Consider the following 14,328-nt stretch of genomic DNA (forward strand, 5'->3'; position numbering starts at 1 on the left):
GAAAGAGGGAAGAGGGAGGTAATTAAGCATATACTGAGGTAACAATCACATTCGTTGACAGCAAGTAACAGAGAGAGTTGCGTGAATGATATAACAATATTGGAGCGGAAAAGTGAATGCTGAATAAGACCATCACGTACTCATGCAATTAATCATATTTCATGTTCCTAACTTCCATGTGATGGCATGGCCCCTACCTTCTCTCCATGACATCCATATTTGAAACAACCCTTACCCCAAATCACAATCACTGCCAGTTATAAATTACTATTTTAAGACCTTTCACACCCCTGTAGCCATTACTCCAACAAACAATCAGATTTTAAACATATATTTATTCTTAAACACACAAAAATAATTATTTTATTTTGTGTATCATATATATTTTGATAAAGACTAGCGAATTGAAATTGGTAGATTAATTTGTCTCACATGAAATCATGCTTCGCTAGCCATGCTATCTATTTATTAAATGTGTATAATTGAAGGTTCGGTCTCCTTGATGAGGACCACTATCCGTTTACTCGTTAAAACCCCACCTCTACGTTACATTCCTTTCATGCTAGCTTTCTATATTCTATATTACCTTTACATTAATTTGTTCTTTTTTATATTCTTTTCCCTTAGACCCCCCATTTTCACAAATTTTATTCATCTCTTTTCTTGTCTTGCTAAATAGTACAAACTATAAAGCAAACTTTCTATGTTCGATCATTTTACTTTGGTTTATCATACTCTTTAAAAATATAAGTTAACAATTATATATTTTTTTTAAATATCATTGATGGTCCTTCAAATTTTGTATACTTTTAAACACTTGATGACATTGTTAAATGTGCATGATATGATACACTGTCCTACGAGATTGAAGGTGGCAAAATAAGAAGTGAGAGAACATGGGGCTAATTTGGTGGTTGCATGCAATGAGAATGATATTGATATGTAACATCCCATGAGTGTAATTATAAAGCAATAGCTTCTTCACATGACGGATTCATACAACCTCCACACCTAATACTATTGGCGGTAGTTGAAAACAACCAAAATTACCATATGTTATACTCTAGAAGATACTCGTTGGCTCGTTGCCTTTGTCAAGTGCTCTATAATAGAAAAATGATGAAATTTTTTCAAACAAAAATTGCTTCTGAAACTGGCAGATCCACACCAAAAAGAGTTAAGTATTGAAAACATGCTCCATTTAATATCTTATCTACGTACATAGCAAAATATTATTATTACCGTTACCCCTTACCAACTACACACAAATACATTTTAATAAATAAAATGTTATTAATGTAACACATTAAGTTGCTATCATTATACATTCAGATCGCCACAAATAAGTACGACATCAGGTCGGCAGGGTGAGTTTGGCCTCCTATGCGCCCTCAATGAGTTTGGATTTTTTTACTCTACACTGTTTATCAATTATCAATCATATAAATTGAAAAAATTATAATTTATTAAAATTAAAATAATAATAATAATAATTAGACAATTAAAAAAACATAAATGACTACTTGTATATAATAATAATAATAATAATATAATGTTTTTTTTTTTATTTCAGTGATACAATTCTTGAAAACTAATGATGGATTCCAAAAATTATTCCAGTCCAATTGTTTTCAACTGTCAGAGTACTCTCAAGGACATGTTGCTTCATTATGCTCTCACACATTATCACTTCATTATGCTTTCGCACATTATTACGTACACTTCGATATGAACTCAGCGAAGAGTCGACCTTATAGATCTAAGAACATGTGAAAGACTTTTGTTGGAAATACTCTATGACAAATTAAAATTGGGAATAAATTTGGTCTCTCCCTTTATTTGTGACTACCTTTATTGTAAAATATAAAATTTTATTGATTAAATTACAAAAATTAAGAAAACTAGTAGTAGTTCTATTAAATTTATTGATGATTCATATTATTTTACTAGTTTATTTCTCAAGATAGAGAATGAAGTACTTATATTCTTGTATCAAAGTATTTATCAATAGGTGCAGGAAAAAAATGTAAAATAAGTGTATATTGATAAAGAAATAATTAACCTTTTGAAAATTGAAAGATGAATTTGTAAAAGGACAAACAAAAAATTTATAGGATAACATTAGTATAATTAATAATTTTTTTAAAATGTACATAACTCATATGAGATATTTAATATGAAACAGATTCAATAATAATATTTTTAAGTTAAAATTCATAGTAGAAATACTACGTCAACCTCTTATAAATAAAGATTATTTTAATTTTCTCTCTTTCAAAAAAATATTTTTATCTTGAATATATTATTTATCTTTATCTATTAGATTTCTTTGAATAAATCACGAGAATTAAGAAAGTCAATTATGAAATTAAATTTATTAATAATATGAATTGCTTTATTAGTTTATCTTTAAAGAGAAAAAAAATACTTTATGTTTTATAGTAATATTTATTACATGTTGCAGCATAAGAAAAGCATAATATAATTATAGGTAGATTAGTAAAAAAAAAAAAACTAATTAATACAATTTAAAAATTAAAAGGGATTTTATAAAAAAAGACAACGAAAATTTGCAAATGTATCGTATATTTAGCAACAAATGTAGTATAATATCAAAAAAATTGACTAATTAAAAATACAAATTTAGTGGGATCATAAATTAATTATTTTACATAATATATAATGAAATTTCTAAATAAAAAAATTTAAAGAAAAGAAAAAGAGTGTAGACTTTACTTTTCCAGTTGTTGAACATAACCGGTCCACACCATCCTGGCATCCTCCAACAGGTTAGCCATCTGATCACCCTTGACTCATTTTGACTAAGCAGGGCCAACGGCAAACAAACGACCAAACACAACAGACACGATAAATTGATAATTAGCCCGACAACTCGCGAGATTACGCGATATATACACACACCACTCGGCGACTCGTTCAAAATCAAACCGTTACCAACTTCAGACAAAAACTAATTAAATTAAACAAAAATGTTCGCATAAAAGAACCGTTAGCCGACAATGTTCCGGTTCATAAATAAATATCCCAATGTCTTTACTCCCATGTTAATTTTGAAATGTTTCAAAGCATCAAATTAATTAGATGTTCTCCATTCAGTTTTTTAAAAAATCGAAAGTAAATTGTGAGCTACAAACATAAACCCAATACTTTAAAGTAATTTATATCATATAATTATTTGATCAAATTTTTTACATATCAATTATAAACATACAATCAACTTAAAAAATAATTAAGTGTGTGTAATGAAGTTAACTTATGCATTACTATTTTAAAATAATTAATAAATATGAATAATTTATTATATTTTGATTTTTTATGATATATAAATAAAATAAATAAATTTATTAAGATATATTTTTTAAGTATGAAATTTATTTATCACTAATTTTTATAAATTTTTAAATATTAATTGAGTCAACATTTATCTAGTTTAATTGATTCGCTAGTTCAATCAAATTACATTTAAAAAAATTAATGTGTGAATTAATTACTTTAGTGCATACACTTAATTATTAGTTAAGTTGATTATATGTCTTAAAGAAACATGTAATCAAATTTGATCAACTGGTTACAGGATTCAACGCTACATGGGTAAACTACCAACAATATTTCAATTGATACGATATGCCTTACCTAAGTTTATTTTCTCTAAATATAAGTGCATATGTAAATTGTTAGATACATTTATTGTTCTTTTTCAAATGTATCTTATTATTAATAGTAATTTATAATATTTGAAAATATACCAGTAAAATAAAATATTTTAAGAGGTACATTGTTAAGGATTGTGTTGTTGCCATTGGCGATGAAACACTTGCATTTTTTGAGATGCAAATGGCAGCAAAAGTTGATTTGTCAAGAAAGTCTAAATTTAAGCTAGAGTGTGAGAAAAGAAAATGAAGTGTGAAATAAAGTAGATTTGATATATTGTTTGAAATGGAAGAAAGAGATAATAAATATAAGTGTAATAAATATATTATTTTATCTCTTTATTTGATTTGAATAAGATGAGAAGAGAGAAATGTAGTTTTTTTTTCGAAAAGACTATAATGTATTTGTACTTAAAAAAATCAATATAATTTCATATTATTCTTTTACGTTGAGATGACTTTTTCACCTTAAAGTTTTAGGTGTTATTTTTATATATTTTTGCTCATTTATTGCTATAATTATTAGTGTTTGATTTGTATATTTTTTTATCTAGACTCTACAAAAAAAAGCGAGAACTTAAATAAATTTTGAATATTTTGTTGTATGATCTAATTCCATCAATTGGCATATGATATTTGGTTATGTTAAGTTAACTACTTTTTGATAAATGATGAAGTTAATTGAGAACACGACTATGAATGAGTAAGACTACGTGATCTAAAAAGGAAAGATGAATGATATATTTTATGTGGAGATTTTTCACTGGCCTATGTTTGTTTCAGTGAAGCCAAATAATAAAATTGTTAATGATTAGGTCATACTACACAAACATGTGTATGAATACATTCATCGGCGGGTCGATGATATATTTTGAACCACTTTTGTGAGGTTAAATATGCTAAATTATTTTGAGATAAATTCGAGTAGGTGTGTGTGCAAAGAAAACAAGAAATGACGATGTGTTTGATAATTGAAACTCAAAAAGGGATTTTATTGGAAATCCATTTAAATACTTTGCTATGAGTTATGAATCATATCGTAACTGTGGATATTAACATTTATAGTGAAATTTAAGGGTTATTGCTTCCTGGATAATTGTCACGCTCGTGAGAGACTTTCAAAATTTAATTGTTTAATTATAGTCTTAATGGTTTGTAGTGTTGACTCTTGTCATCAACATTATTTTGAATGGGGAAATGAGAATAGAGATTTAGAGTTTCCCTTCCCAGTTAGATATATTGGTCAGTGAAGCAAAATATTATACGACGACAATAGAAACCAACGCAGAAGTAACTCCAAAGACAAATGCGAAGTCTTTTGGTGCTAGCATTGTTGTAAAAAAATACCATATTTAAAAGAATTGTTGGCTTTTGATTATAGTAATGCATATATTTCTTTCGGTCTAACGCAAAACATAAATAATTGATGTTCTAATCATCCGCATAGATTAATTACGATGATCCAACTTGTGATAAAAACTATGAAAATTACCACGACCAAATACAATTAGAGGTAGAACCTATTTTATAGAAGAAAAAAAAAATCACAATCTTAGATTTAACTACACAAAATTTAATCAATTAACACAGTTGTAACATAATTTTCTATTAGCCACAATCATGAGTGATAGAACTTAAGCTCAATTTGTAAATATCTTATTAAACACACCTCAAATAATCAATTTATTTGCATTTTATATTTACTTAATAATTTTTATTTTTGAAACACTCATTGCCCAATTTAACTATCTTTGGAATAGTTATGAAATTTACACAACAAAGAAATGTAGTTTCTTCCTTACTTTGAGAACTAAAAAAATTTGTCATTTGAGAGAAAAAAACAATTGTTGACCGTAATAGCTTGAACACATTAAATTTAGCCTATACATATATATTTGTATTCATGGTATTGACTATCTGGTGGACTAAATATTGATATATTTTGTTATCAAAATTATCAAAGAATGACTAATCATTAATGAATTTGATGAATTTGTTGTTAAAACTAAGATTAAATATAGAAGTGTTATTACTTATTAGTAGCATTTGATATGTGGTATATCGTTAATTAATGTTTGTAAATTATTTATTATAAATATTATTCGGTAATAGTTAAAATTTCAAAAGATTTTTACATATTTATATTTAATAAATCATTAAAATATTAATTAGTTTAATTTTTATGTTATAATATCAATAAATATTTTAATAATAAATTATATCCTTTAAATTTTTATAATAATAAATTTTATCTATTAAAACTATTGTAGTAATCCAAAAATTAATTGTGGTTATTTCCATTGATTTTATATTTCTTTTCGACCAATGAAAGCATTGTCTTTTCCAATTTATATGCATTTCAAAATGATTTTCCAATATTTTAATAATATCGTTTTTCGCTCTGAGGAGAAGACCGTTCCTCGTTAGCTGCGCTTTCAATTTCTCGCCTCACTCTTTTACACCATCCTATCCTCCTCCTCTAATTTTCTTTATCTACACAGAAAACTACGTCGTTTTTTTGTTAACTTCCACACTCACAACTCAACTCTCCTCACATGAGATTCAAACTCAATCCCACAACACCTCAATCCTAAAAGTAAAAAGCTACAAATAACATTTTTCACCCTTTTCTTTTCCATCACCCATGGTTGCCGGTAAGGTTAAGGTAGCAATGGGATTCCAGAAGTCGCCGTCACCGGCGCATGTTCAAACTCCTCCACCGCAGAAGAAGAAGCAACAGCCTCCTCCTTCTCCCTCCACCACGACGTCCTCCACTAAGTCTTCATCTCACAAATCCTCATTCTCACGCATCGGCATCTATTTCCCGCGCTCCTCCGCTCAAGTTCAGCCTCGTCCACCGGACGGGACTGAACTCCTCCGCCTCGTGGAGGAGCTCCGGGAGAGCGAGTCTCGGTTGAAGACAGAGCTTCTCGAGCACAAATTACTTAAGGAGTCCATCGCCATTGTTCCAGTTCTGGAGAACGAGTTAACGGCTAGGGAAACTGAGATTCAAAGGAGCAGAATGAGAGCGGAAGAAGCGGAAGCAGAGAATGAGAGGTTAACGAAGGAGTTGGAGGAAATGAAGCTTAAAATGGAAGAAGAGAAAAGAGAGAGTGAAAGGAAACTGAAGGCATTGGAAGACGAAATTGTTGTGTTGAAGAAAACGGCGTCGTATTGCAGTAGCAACAGAACAGAGGAACACGAGCAAGAGCACTTTTCAACTTCGCTGAAGTTCCAGGGGATTGGAGAGGTTTCGGTGAAGTCCAATCTCATGAAAAATTTGAGGAAAACTATGTCGGATCATGCAATCGTGAACCCTAAGCACAATGAAGGTGTTGATTTGAAAAGAGAGTTTGCAGAAATAGAAAGGCCACGTCACTCTCGGTGTAACTCGGAGGAACTCGCCGATTGTACTGACTCAGTTCTAAATGTTAACATCAGATCCCGCTTGCCGCGAGTTCCTAACCCGCCGCCGAAGCCGTCTTCTTCTTCGCCGTCGTCACCGTCAAGTGGTTCATTATCTAAGAACAGCAATGGCGAAACAGAGCAAGTGATTTCGCAGCCTCTTCAACCGGCGAAAGCAGCGCCGCCTCCGCCTCCCCCTCCGCCGCGGAAACTTGCTTCAAAAGCGGCTCCACCGCCACCGCCTCCTCCTCCGAAGGGAGGAAGAATGGCTTCGGCAAAGGTGAGGAGGGTGCCAGAGGTGGTAGAGTTTTACCATTCGTTGATGCGGAGAGACTCTCAATCACGACGGGAATCTAGCTCCGGCGCTTCTGCGGAGGTGCCGGCGACGGCGAACGCACGTGACATGATCGGCGAGATCGAGAACCGTTCAACTCACTTGTTAGCGGTAAGTACACGTGAGTTTTGTTGCGTAATTACTATTTTACCACTGGTCATTTATGTCAGTGTCTGATGACATGTGTAGTCGCTTTTATTGCTTTAATTTGAATTAAATTAGATTTGTCCTTTGTATCTCTCGTAGATAAGACACTAATCTGATTCGAATTTGGATGTCCAAAATCGTAATTATGCACCATAAGTATTGGCATTTTGTGGTCAATCGAGAAGAAAAGATTCTCCAATTACTGAAACCTCGGTTTCATTGTACTTTAATCACTTAATCAAATCAAAGAAAGTAGAAGTTGATTTTAGGTTATTAGTACTAGTGACTACAGTGATTACTAAAGTTTAATCGCAGTTGTATTAAATTAAACTGGTAGTAGTTTGCGTTAATTAAGGGTTTTCTAATCACTTTATTTCCGGCATTGTCTGGTGATTAATAATTGTTTATTTACAGATAAAAACTGATGTAGAAACACAAGGAGATTTTATTAGATACTTGATTAAACAAGTGGAGGGTGCAGCATTTACAGACATTGAAGACGTCGTGCCTTTTGTCAAATGGCTTGACGACGAGCTCTCCTATTTGGTACTGTTTCTAGCTATCTTTTATTTTATTTATTTATTTATTTATTTGCATCGAAATTTTTAAATTGTTTATGATTTTTCTATTTTTGTTGTTACAGGTGGATGAAAGAGCAGTGCTAAAACACTTTGATTGGCCAGAGCAGAAGGCTGATGCTATGCGTGAAGCTGCATTTGGGTATTGTGATATGAAGAAGCTAGAATCTGAGGCTTCCTCTTTTCGCGATGATCCTCGTCAACTGTGTGGTCCTGCTCTTAAGAAGATGCAAACTCTATTTGAAAAGTATGCCAATTTGATTTATCATAATTCTCAAAAATTAAAATTAAATACATTTAACAATTAATGAAAGCAGTTAATGGAAATTAATGAAATAGGTTAATAACGACAAAATTATTGGTTCTATTAGTATGAAGCCTTAAATACGTGCTTGCTATACTATGATATGAAGACGACACCTGACTTCATAAAATGTAAATACATGAATAATAGAAACTGAAATTTTGATTAGAATATAACACCTAACTTCATTAAAAATAAATGCATGTTATTTATAATATAACTCAAATTTATGTTAATATAAAAATATGAATTGCGGTAAAAAAAAAAAAAAAGATGTGAAATAAACGTTCATGTATAGAAAACTACTGAACGCTATTGTTTATTAAATGTTGCAACAGATTAGAACATGGGGTTTACAATATCTCTAGAATGAGAGAGTCAGCAACAAAGAGATTCAAAGTCTTCCAAATACCTGTAGATTGGTTGCTCGATAGTGGTTATGCCAACCAGGTAATTTTTATCAAGGTTAAATATGCTTATCTAGGCTTCATGCACCAGCTATTATCTTTAGCTTTATGTTAAATTAAATGAATGGGCAAGAACGGTTCATTGGTTGATGTTGAATGGTCCCTTTTTCACTATTGACCCAACTAAAGTGTCTATAGCCCTCAAAACAGTTGCCATGGTAAAGTTTATTTCACAACATATTTGTCAAGTTGGACAGCAAAATGACAATACAATTGTTATCTTTACTGATACATATCGACTGATGTTCTCTGTGCTAATCTGCTTGCGCACATGTGACCATCTGGGACCATCTGTTTGTCTGATTGTCTTTTTAGCTAAGGAAGTTCTCTTTGTATGCTACGATCTTCAAAGGAAACTAAATTTCTCTATGTTTAAAAAATAATTAAATTTTTTATTTTTAAAAACAAGCCCATATGCTTACTCTTGTCTTTAATTATTACTAAAAAATAAAGTCAAACACTAGTGTCTTTCATTACGGTGTTTTTTTTGTTTGTTTCATATTGAAACATGATGAGGTGAATTCTTCAAATGTTGGTTTGCTCGTTTATGTTTTATATCTGCAATGTTAAATTATGGTAGATCAAGCTGGCATCTGTAAAATTGGCTATGAAGTATATGAAAAGAGTCTCTGCTGAGCTTGAGACAGTTGGTGGTGGGCCTGAAGAAGAAGAACTCATTGTCCAAGGAGTCAGATTTGCCTTCCGGGTACATCAGGTAATTTTTTTTCCTTACATGTTTAAACTTGGTAAAAATTGATGCCTATACATAGGTTGTAAATGGCCATTTTGAGTAAACGAGCTGTTATGTTTGGCAGTTTGCTGGTGGTTTTGATGCGGATACAATGAGGGCATTCCAAGAATTAAGAGATAAAGCTAGGTCATGTCATGTTCAATGTCACGGCCAGCAACAGAAATTCTTGTGCAGGTCTGCAGCATGCTAATAATGCGGGAGCAAACTCTACTCCATGGAGAATTAGTATAGTATGTATGTAGCCCCGTTTTTCACAAGTTTGTGAATAGAATGGCAATAGTATTAGCCATCGTGATTCATCCATTCATTAATTGTTGGGGAGCAAATCCGTAAACTAATTAATTTGCTCCTACTCTGGCGTTTGTTGCTGTTGCCAATTATCAGAAAATCTATTTTCTCTAATCATTCATTCATTTATAAGAAACAGGACGGTGACAAACTCTAGCACATGTTGCTGATGTGAATTTTCTAGAAATGTATGCTGTTGAGTTGAGAACTTGCTTGTTTTCATGGTTCAATTGCATCATTTTCAAAGACTATTATAGAATGATGATTAGTTTTGTCAAAGGGCATTAACTGCTAGTATCTCAAAACTGTGTTATTTGGACTTGTAAATTGTAATGAGCGAGTAATTGAAAAATAAAAGAACTGTAGAAAGAATTTCATAATTATATGAGAAGACAATCATAATATATATGATTTACTTATATGACTTTAGGCTTCTTGTGTCACGTGTATTTTTTTAAAAATAACCTATAAGTAAAACATACACATTATAATTGTGGAGAAGTCGGGATTCTGAATTTAAATTCGTGCTATAGAATATCAAATGTTTCGGAAGTTATGTACACTGATTGTACTAAAGGAACCTCATTTGTATTTGATATGGATCGATATGGATAAGGATCTCCTAGTTGGATAATGAAGTTATTTACTTAATCACTCTTAAATTTTATCCAAACTTACCGTGAGATTCAGAAACTTGACTATCATTTGAACCATTTATTGCCCTTCTTATTTGGTCTATAAAGAATGTTTATAGTTGCAGTGCTTCATCAGCTATCAAATACAAGCAGAATAATAAAAATGTACTTTAATTAACTTAATTTAATTACAACTAGTTTCATGTCTTTATATATTACATGTTGTTACTACTATAACATTTCTTTTGTTATTTTCCTTTACTTTTGTGTTTTAATACCATGCTAATTACTAATTAAGGTTTGTCACCCTCAGTGGCTCCACATGTATTCTTATAAATTTATTTCAGTAGTTTAGATTGATTATGAGATTAATCTCACTTGAGTGATTAGGTTTAGATTTAAAACTCTATCCATTTCCAAGAGCATATTTTGTGGGGATTGAACATCCGTCTTATCTCAGAAATTTAACTATGCATCTATTGAGTATTTTTTTTTTTTTCCAATAAGTTTTTTTATTATAATTATTTAAAAGACTTTAGTTTATTATCCCTATTATCATTCACTAATTTGGTGCTACATTATGTAAAAAAATGTTGTAACTTGTTAGAAGACCTGTCAAAATGGACTACTCGGTCCGATTAGGATCGACCTTAACGGATTGTGAGTTTTGGGATCGAGACAAAAGACTCTATTTTAATACAGATTTAAATAATATTATTCAAAGTTCGGTTCTAGATGAGTAGTAAATTGAATAGTTTATGATATACAATAAATACATTAAGAAGAAATCAAGTTAAATAAGTGTAAATTATAAACTGGTATCTAACTCAATTTGAATTTCTGTTACTGTTGGATCATGAAAGAATAAGTGGATTGAATCTCTTTTAGACCAATGTTTTTTTTTAATCTATAGCACAATTTTTATTTTTTTTAAACTGGTTATACACTATCCGATATTTATATGGACTAACTTGAATATACAACAAATTTATTTAAATGGGACCAAAAATCTTGAAAAAGTTCAATCTGAAATTATCAGACCAAACTCTATATTTTAATTGACCGAGCGGATGCATCATATAAGCTAGTTTATTTTGACAGCTTTAGTATTGACTTTATTTGGTTTCTATCTTAATTGATTAAATATTTAAATTAGATCTCTTAGTTTTTATGCATTTTGGTATAAGTACCTCTTTTCTTTTTTAGAGTTGTAGTAGTAGTTTAGTGACATTGGATCCTCCGCGGCAAACAACTAAAAGATTTCTGACATAAATGAAAGTGCAAAACTTAGTCCCTCAATAATTATATATTTTAAAATGGTATTTGAAATTATAATATATTAATCAATTTTTTCTTCTATGTATGCTATCAAATGCATTATAATATTATTGGCTTAATTTTAAATTATTTATTTACTTTTTATATACAATTGTCTATAAATTATTTTAATTTTTTAAATGTTTTTTTATATATATTTTTTTATTGAAATATAAAAATAATACTTTTTTAAAGATGAAAATATATTAAATAAAAATATAAAAATAATTTAAGCAACAAGAGACTGTTTATAACTTATTTCTTGTATTTAGAACTAAAAATTATTGGAGGGAGTATCAAGTTTGGTAGGAGGAGACAGAAAGAGAAATTGTTGAGAAATGAGTGAATGTTATTCAGTTGTAAATCTTCAAATTCCATGTTTTACCAAACACACCTCTCTCATCACTGATTGCAGCGGAAACAATTTTGCCCTACGTTGTTGTTATCGATTATCAAAGTTTAAACCCTTTCAAATTTCTCGTCCAACCCGAGCAGCTACAACCACCCCCATGGAAGTAGAACGAAGTGAAGGAACCGCCGATTCATCCCAACCAATGAAGCTCTTGTTTGTTGAGATGGGCGTCGGGTACGATCAACACGGGCAGAATATTACTTCTGCAGCAATGAGAGCGTGCAGGGATGCTATTTCTTCTAATTCAATCCCTGCTTTCCGTAGAGGTAATAATCTTTCACTCTGTGTTTGTGTCTCTTAAATCAATGCTAGTTAGTTTAATCTACAATTTCAATGACAATTTTTATGTTTATACTTAGGGTTTGGTATTGCTTCTTAGTTGATTGATAGGAATTTGGTCTCAAGGTCTGTACAACTATTAATTTTTGTACTACCTACGAGTTAAAGATGTATTTTTATCTGTGTGTGATTTATTTTAGATGAGATATTAAGGAATGAAAGAATCAGTTATCCTCTATGAACTTTCTTTTCAAGATCCTAGGGATTCAAGGAATGACATGTTTGATTTAAGCCTATGCTATTATAGTCTATAAGGCTTTATATAGCAAACTAACATGTTGGAAGATAAGAATTTATATGACTTCTCGGCAGAGATATATCCTTTTCCTTGTTATCTTCCCTATTCTTGATTGTGTGTTGTTAAGAATGAAATCAAAACTAATTTCGATCATTTCTTATTTTTCTCTCGATGTTCTTGTCCCAATTTACTGTCATTTACTTTGTACTGTATACTGAATTGCACTGAGTTCAAGATGGAGAATGAGGGTTTAAGAAAATATCTTACGCTTGAATGGTCAATATTACTGAAATTACCACTTATTTGTAATCCGAGTGGAGATTTTTTATTTCATAGTTGATAATTCTTTTTATAACATGTATTTGACAATTGATGTTCAAAATTGTATCTTCAATTCTAAATTTCTAATGAGATCAATTTGGTTTAGGTTCCATTCCTGGTGTCAGTTTTGATCAGATGAAATTGCAGATCAAATTAGGGGTTCCTCATTCTCTCCAAAAATCTTTGGATATTGAGAAAGTGAAGTCTGTATTTCCCTAGTGAGTACCCGCCGCATCAATGGAAACTTGTGCCTTTTTCATGTCTATAATGTTTTTTTTCTTTCAATGTGCGACAATGTGACTGTCAATATGAAATCCTATGTTATCAATGGGTTTTTTCCCTTTCAAAATTAAGGCAATATTTCCTTTCACTCCTTGTATATATATTTTTATTGAAGTTTATATATATGTTTTATAGTTTTGATTTAACCCGTGCTTGTGCTAATTCCTTCTCTACTGTAAAAATCTTCTATGTTTGCTTGTTCATTTCAAGTGGATGTTTGTTGTTTACAATATAACATCTTCCATATTGATTCTTTATAATGATCTTATTGAACTTTCTTCCTTCCCCCTCACCAACATTGCAGTGGAAAAATTTTGAATGTTGAAGTTGTGGACGGTGGTTTGCTATGCTCAAGTGGGGTGCTTGTGGAAGAGATGGGTGACAAGAATGACGATTGCTACATTGTGAATGCTGCTGTTTACGTTGGTTATTAACTTTCAGCTTATGCAGAGCTTTCTTCACTTTTTTCCTTTTAATGGAATTCTGATATTAATAATTGATAGCTTCTGCTGTATAATAAATTGTACATTTATAATATTTCTATGCCATTGCCATAATGCTGCACTATTAGTATGGTATAGTGATATTTTTAAAAATGTTTTACATCCAATTATATAGTATATTCTTTTGCATTTTGTTATACATTACGGAAGACTTCATTAAATAATGTTGATTAAACTAAAATTTTATAAACTGTTAAACAAAATATTCAAACATAAAGGGATTTTGCTATTATGGTAAAGTATGTTCTAGTTTTGAAAACGTCTGTAACAATTTGAACTCCCTCTATGATCTATACTTCAAAAATCAAGAGTGTTAAAATTTAATTGAATTAAAAC

The 14,328-nt window shown here is 30.8% G+C and overlaps 2 protein-coding genes across 2 annotated transcripts; both read left to right on the forward strand.

The window, feature by feature from the left end:
• The first annotated feature begins 6,059 nt into the window (after positions 1–6,059).
• LOC101503092 (protein INCREASED PETAL GROWTH ANISOTROPY 1) lies at positions 6,060–10,153 on the forward strand. Its single transcript, XM_004505077.4, has 6 exons — positions 6,060–7,521; positions 7,972–8,103; positions 8,201–8,382; positions 8,778–8,889; positions 9,487–9,621; positions 9,722–10,153. The coding sequence occupies exons 1-6, from the start codon at positions 6,316–6,318 to the stop codon at positions 9,845–9,847; spliced, it is 1,893 nt and encodes a 630-aa protein (XP_004505134.1). The 5' UTR covers positions 6,060–6,315; the 3' UTR covers positions 9,848–10,153.
• A 2,002-nt stretch (positions 10,154–12,155) lies between these two features.
• On the forward strand, positions 12,156–14,131 carry LOC101503760 (uncharacterized). The gene is made up of 3 exons (XM_004505079.4): positions 12,156–12,575; positions 13,314–13,425; positions 13,794–14,131. The coding sequence occupies exons 1-3, from the start codon at positions 12,236–12,238 to the stop codon at positions 13,921–13,923; spliced, it is 582 nt and encodes a 193-aa protein (XP_004505136.3). The 5' UTR covers positions 12,156–12,235; the 3' UTR covers positions 13,924–14,131.
• The last annotated feature ends 197 nt before the right edge of the window (positions 14,132–14,328 follow it).

Source organism: Cicer arietinum, chromosome 6 (assembly GCF_000331145.2).
Source record: "Cicer arietinum cultivar CDC Frontier isolate Library 1 chromosome 6, Cicar.CDCFrontier_v2.0, whole genome shotgun sequence".
In the NCBI taxonomy this organism is placed as follows: domain Eukaryota; kingdom Viridiplantae; phylum Streptophyta; class Magnoliopsida; order Fabales; family Fabaceae; genus Cicer; species Cicer arietinum.

Bases quoted from the DNA above. Each gene is read 5' to 3' on its own strand.
- LOC101503760 (XM_004505079.4), top strand. From the start codon at position 12,236: ATGAGTGAATGTTATTCAGTTGTAAATCTTCAAATTCCATGTTTTACC. The intron at 12,576-13,313 runs GTAATAATCTTT...AATTTGGTTTAG, and splicing joins AATCCCTGCTTTCCGTAGAG to GTTCCATTCCTGGTGTCAGT. The intron at 13,426-13,793 runs GTGAGTACCCGC...CCAACATTGCAG, and splicing joins GTGAAGTCTGTATTTCCCTA to TGGAAAAATTTTGAATGTTG.
- LOC101503092 (XM_004505077.4), top strand. From the start codon at position 6,316: ATGGTTGCCGGTAAGGTTAAGGTAGCAATGGGATTCCAGAAGTCGCCG. The intron at 8,104-8,200 runs GTACTGTTTCTA...TTGTTGTTACAG, and splicing joins ACGACGAGCTCTCCTATTTG to GTGGATGAAAGAGCAGTGCT. The intron at 8,383-8,777 runs GTATGCCAATTT...ATGTTGCAACAG, and splicing joins ATGCAAACTCTATTTGAAAA to ATTAGAACATGGGGTTTACA.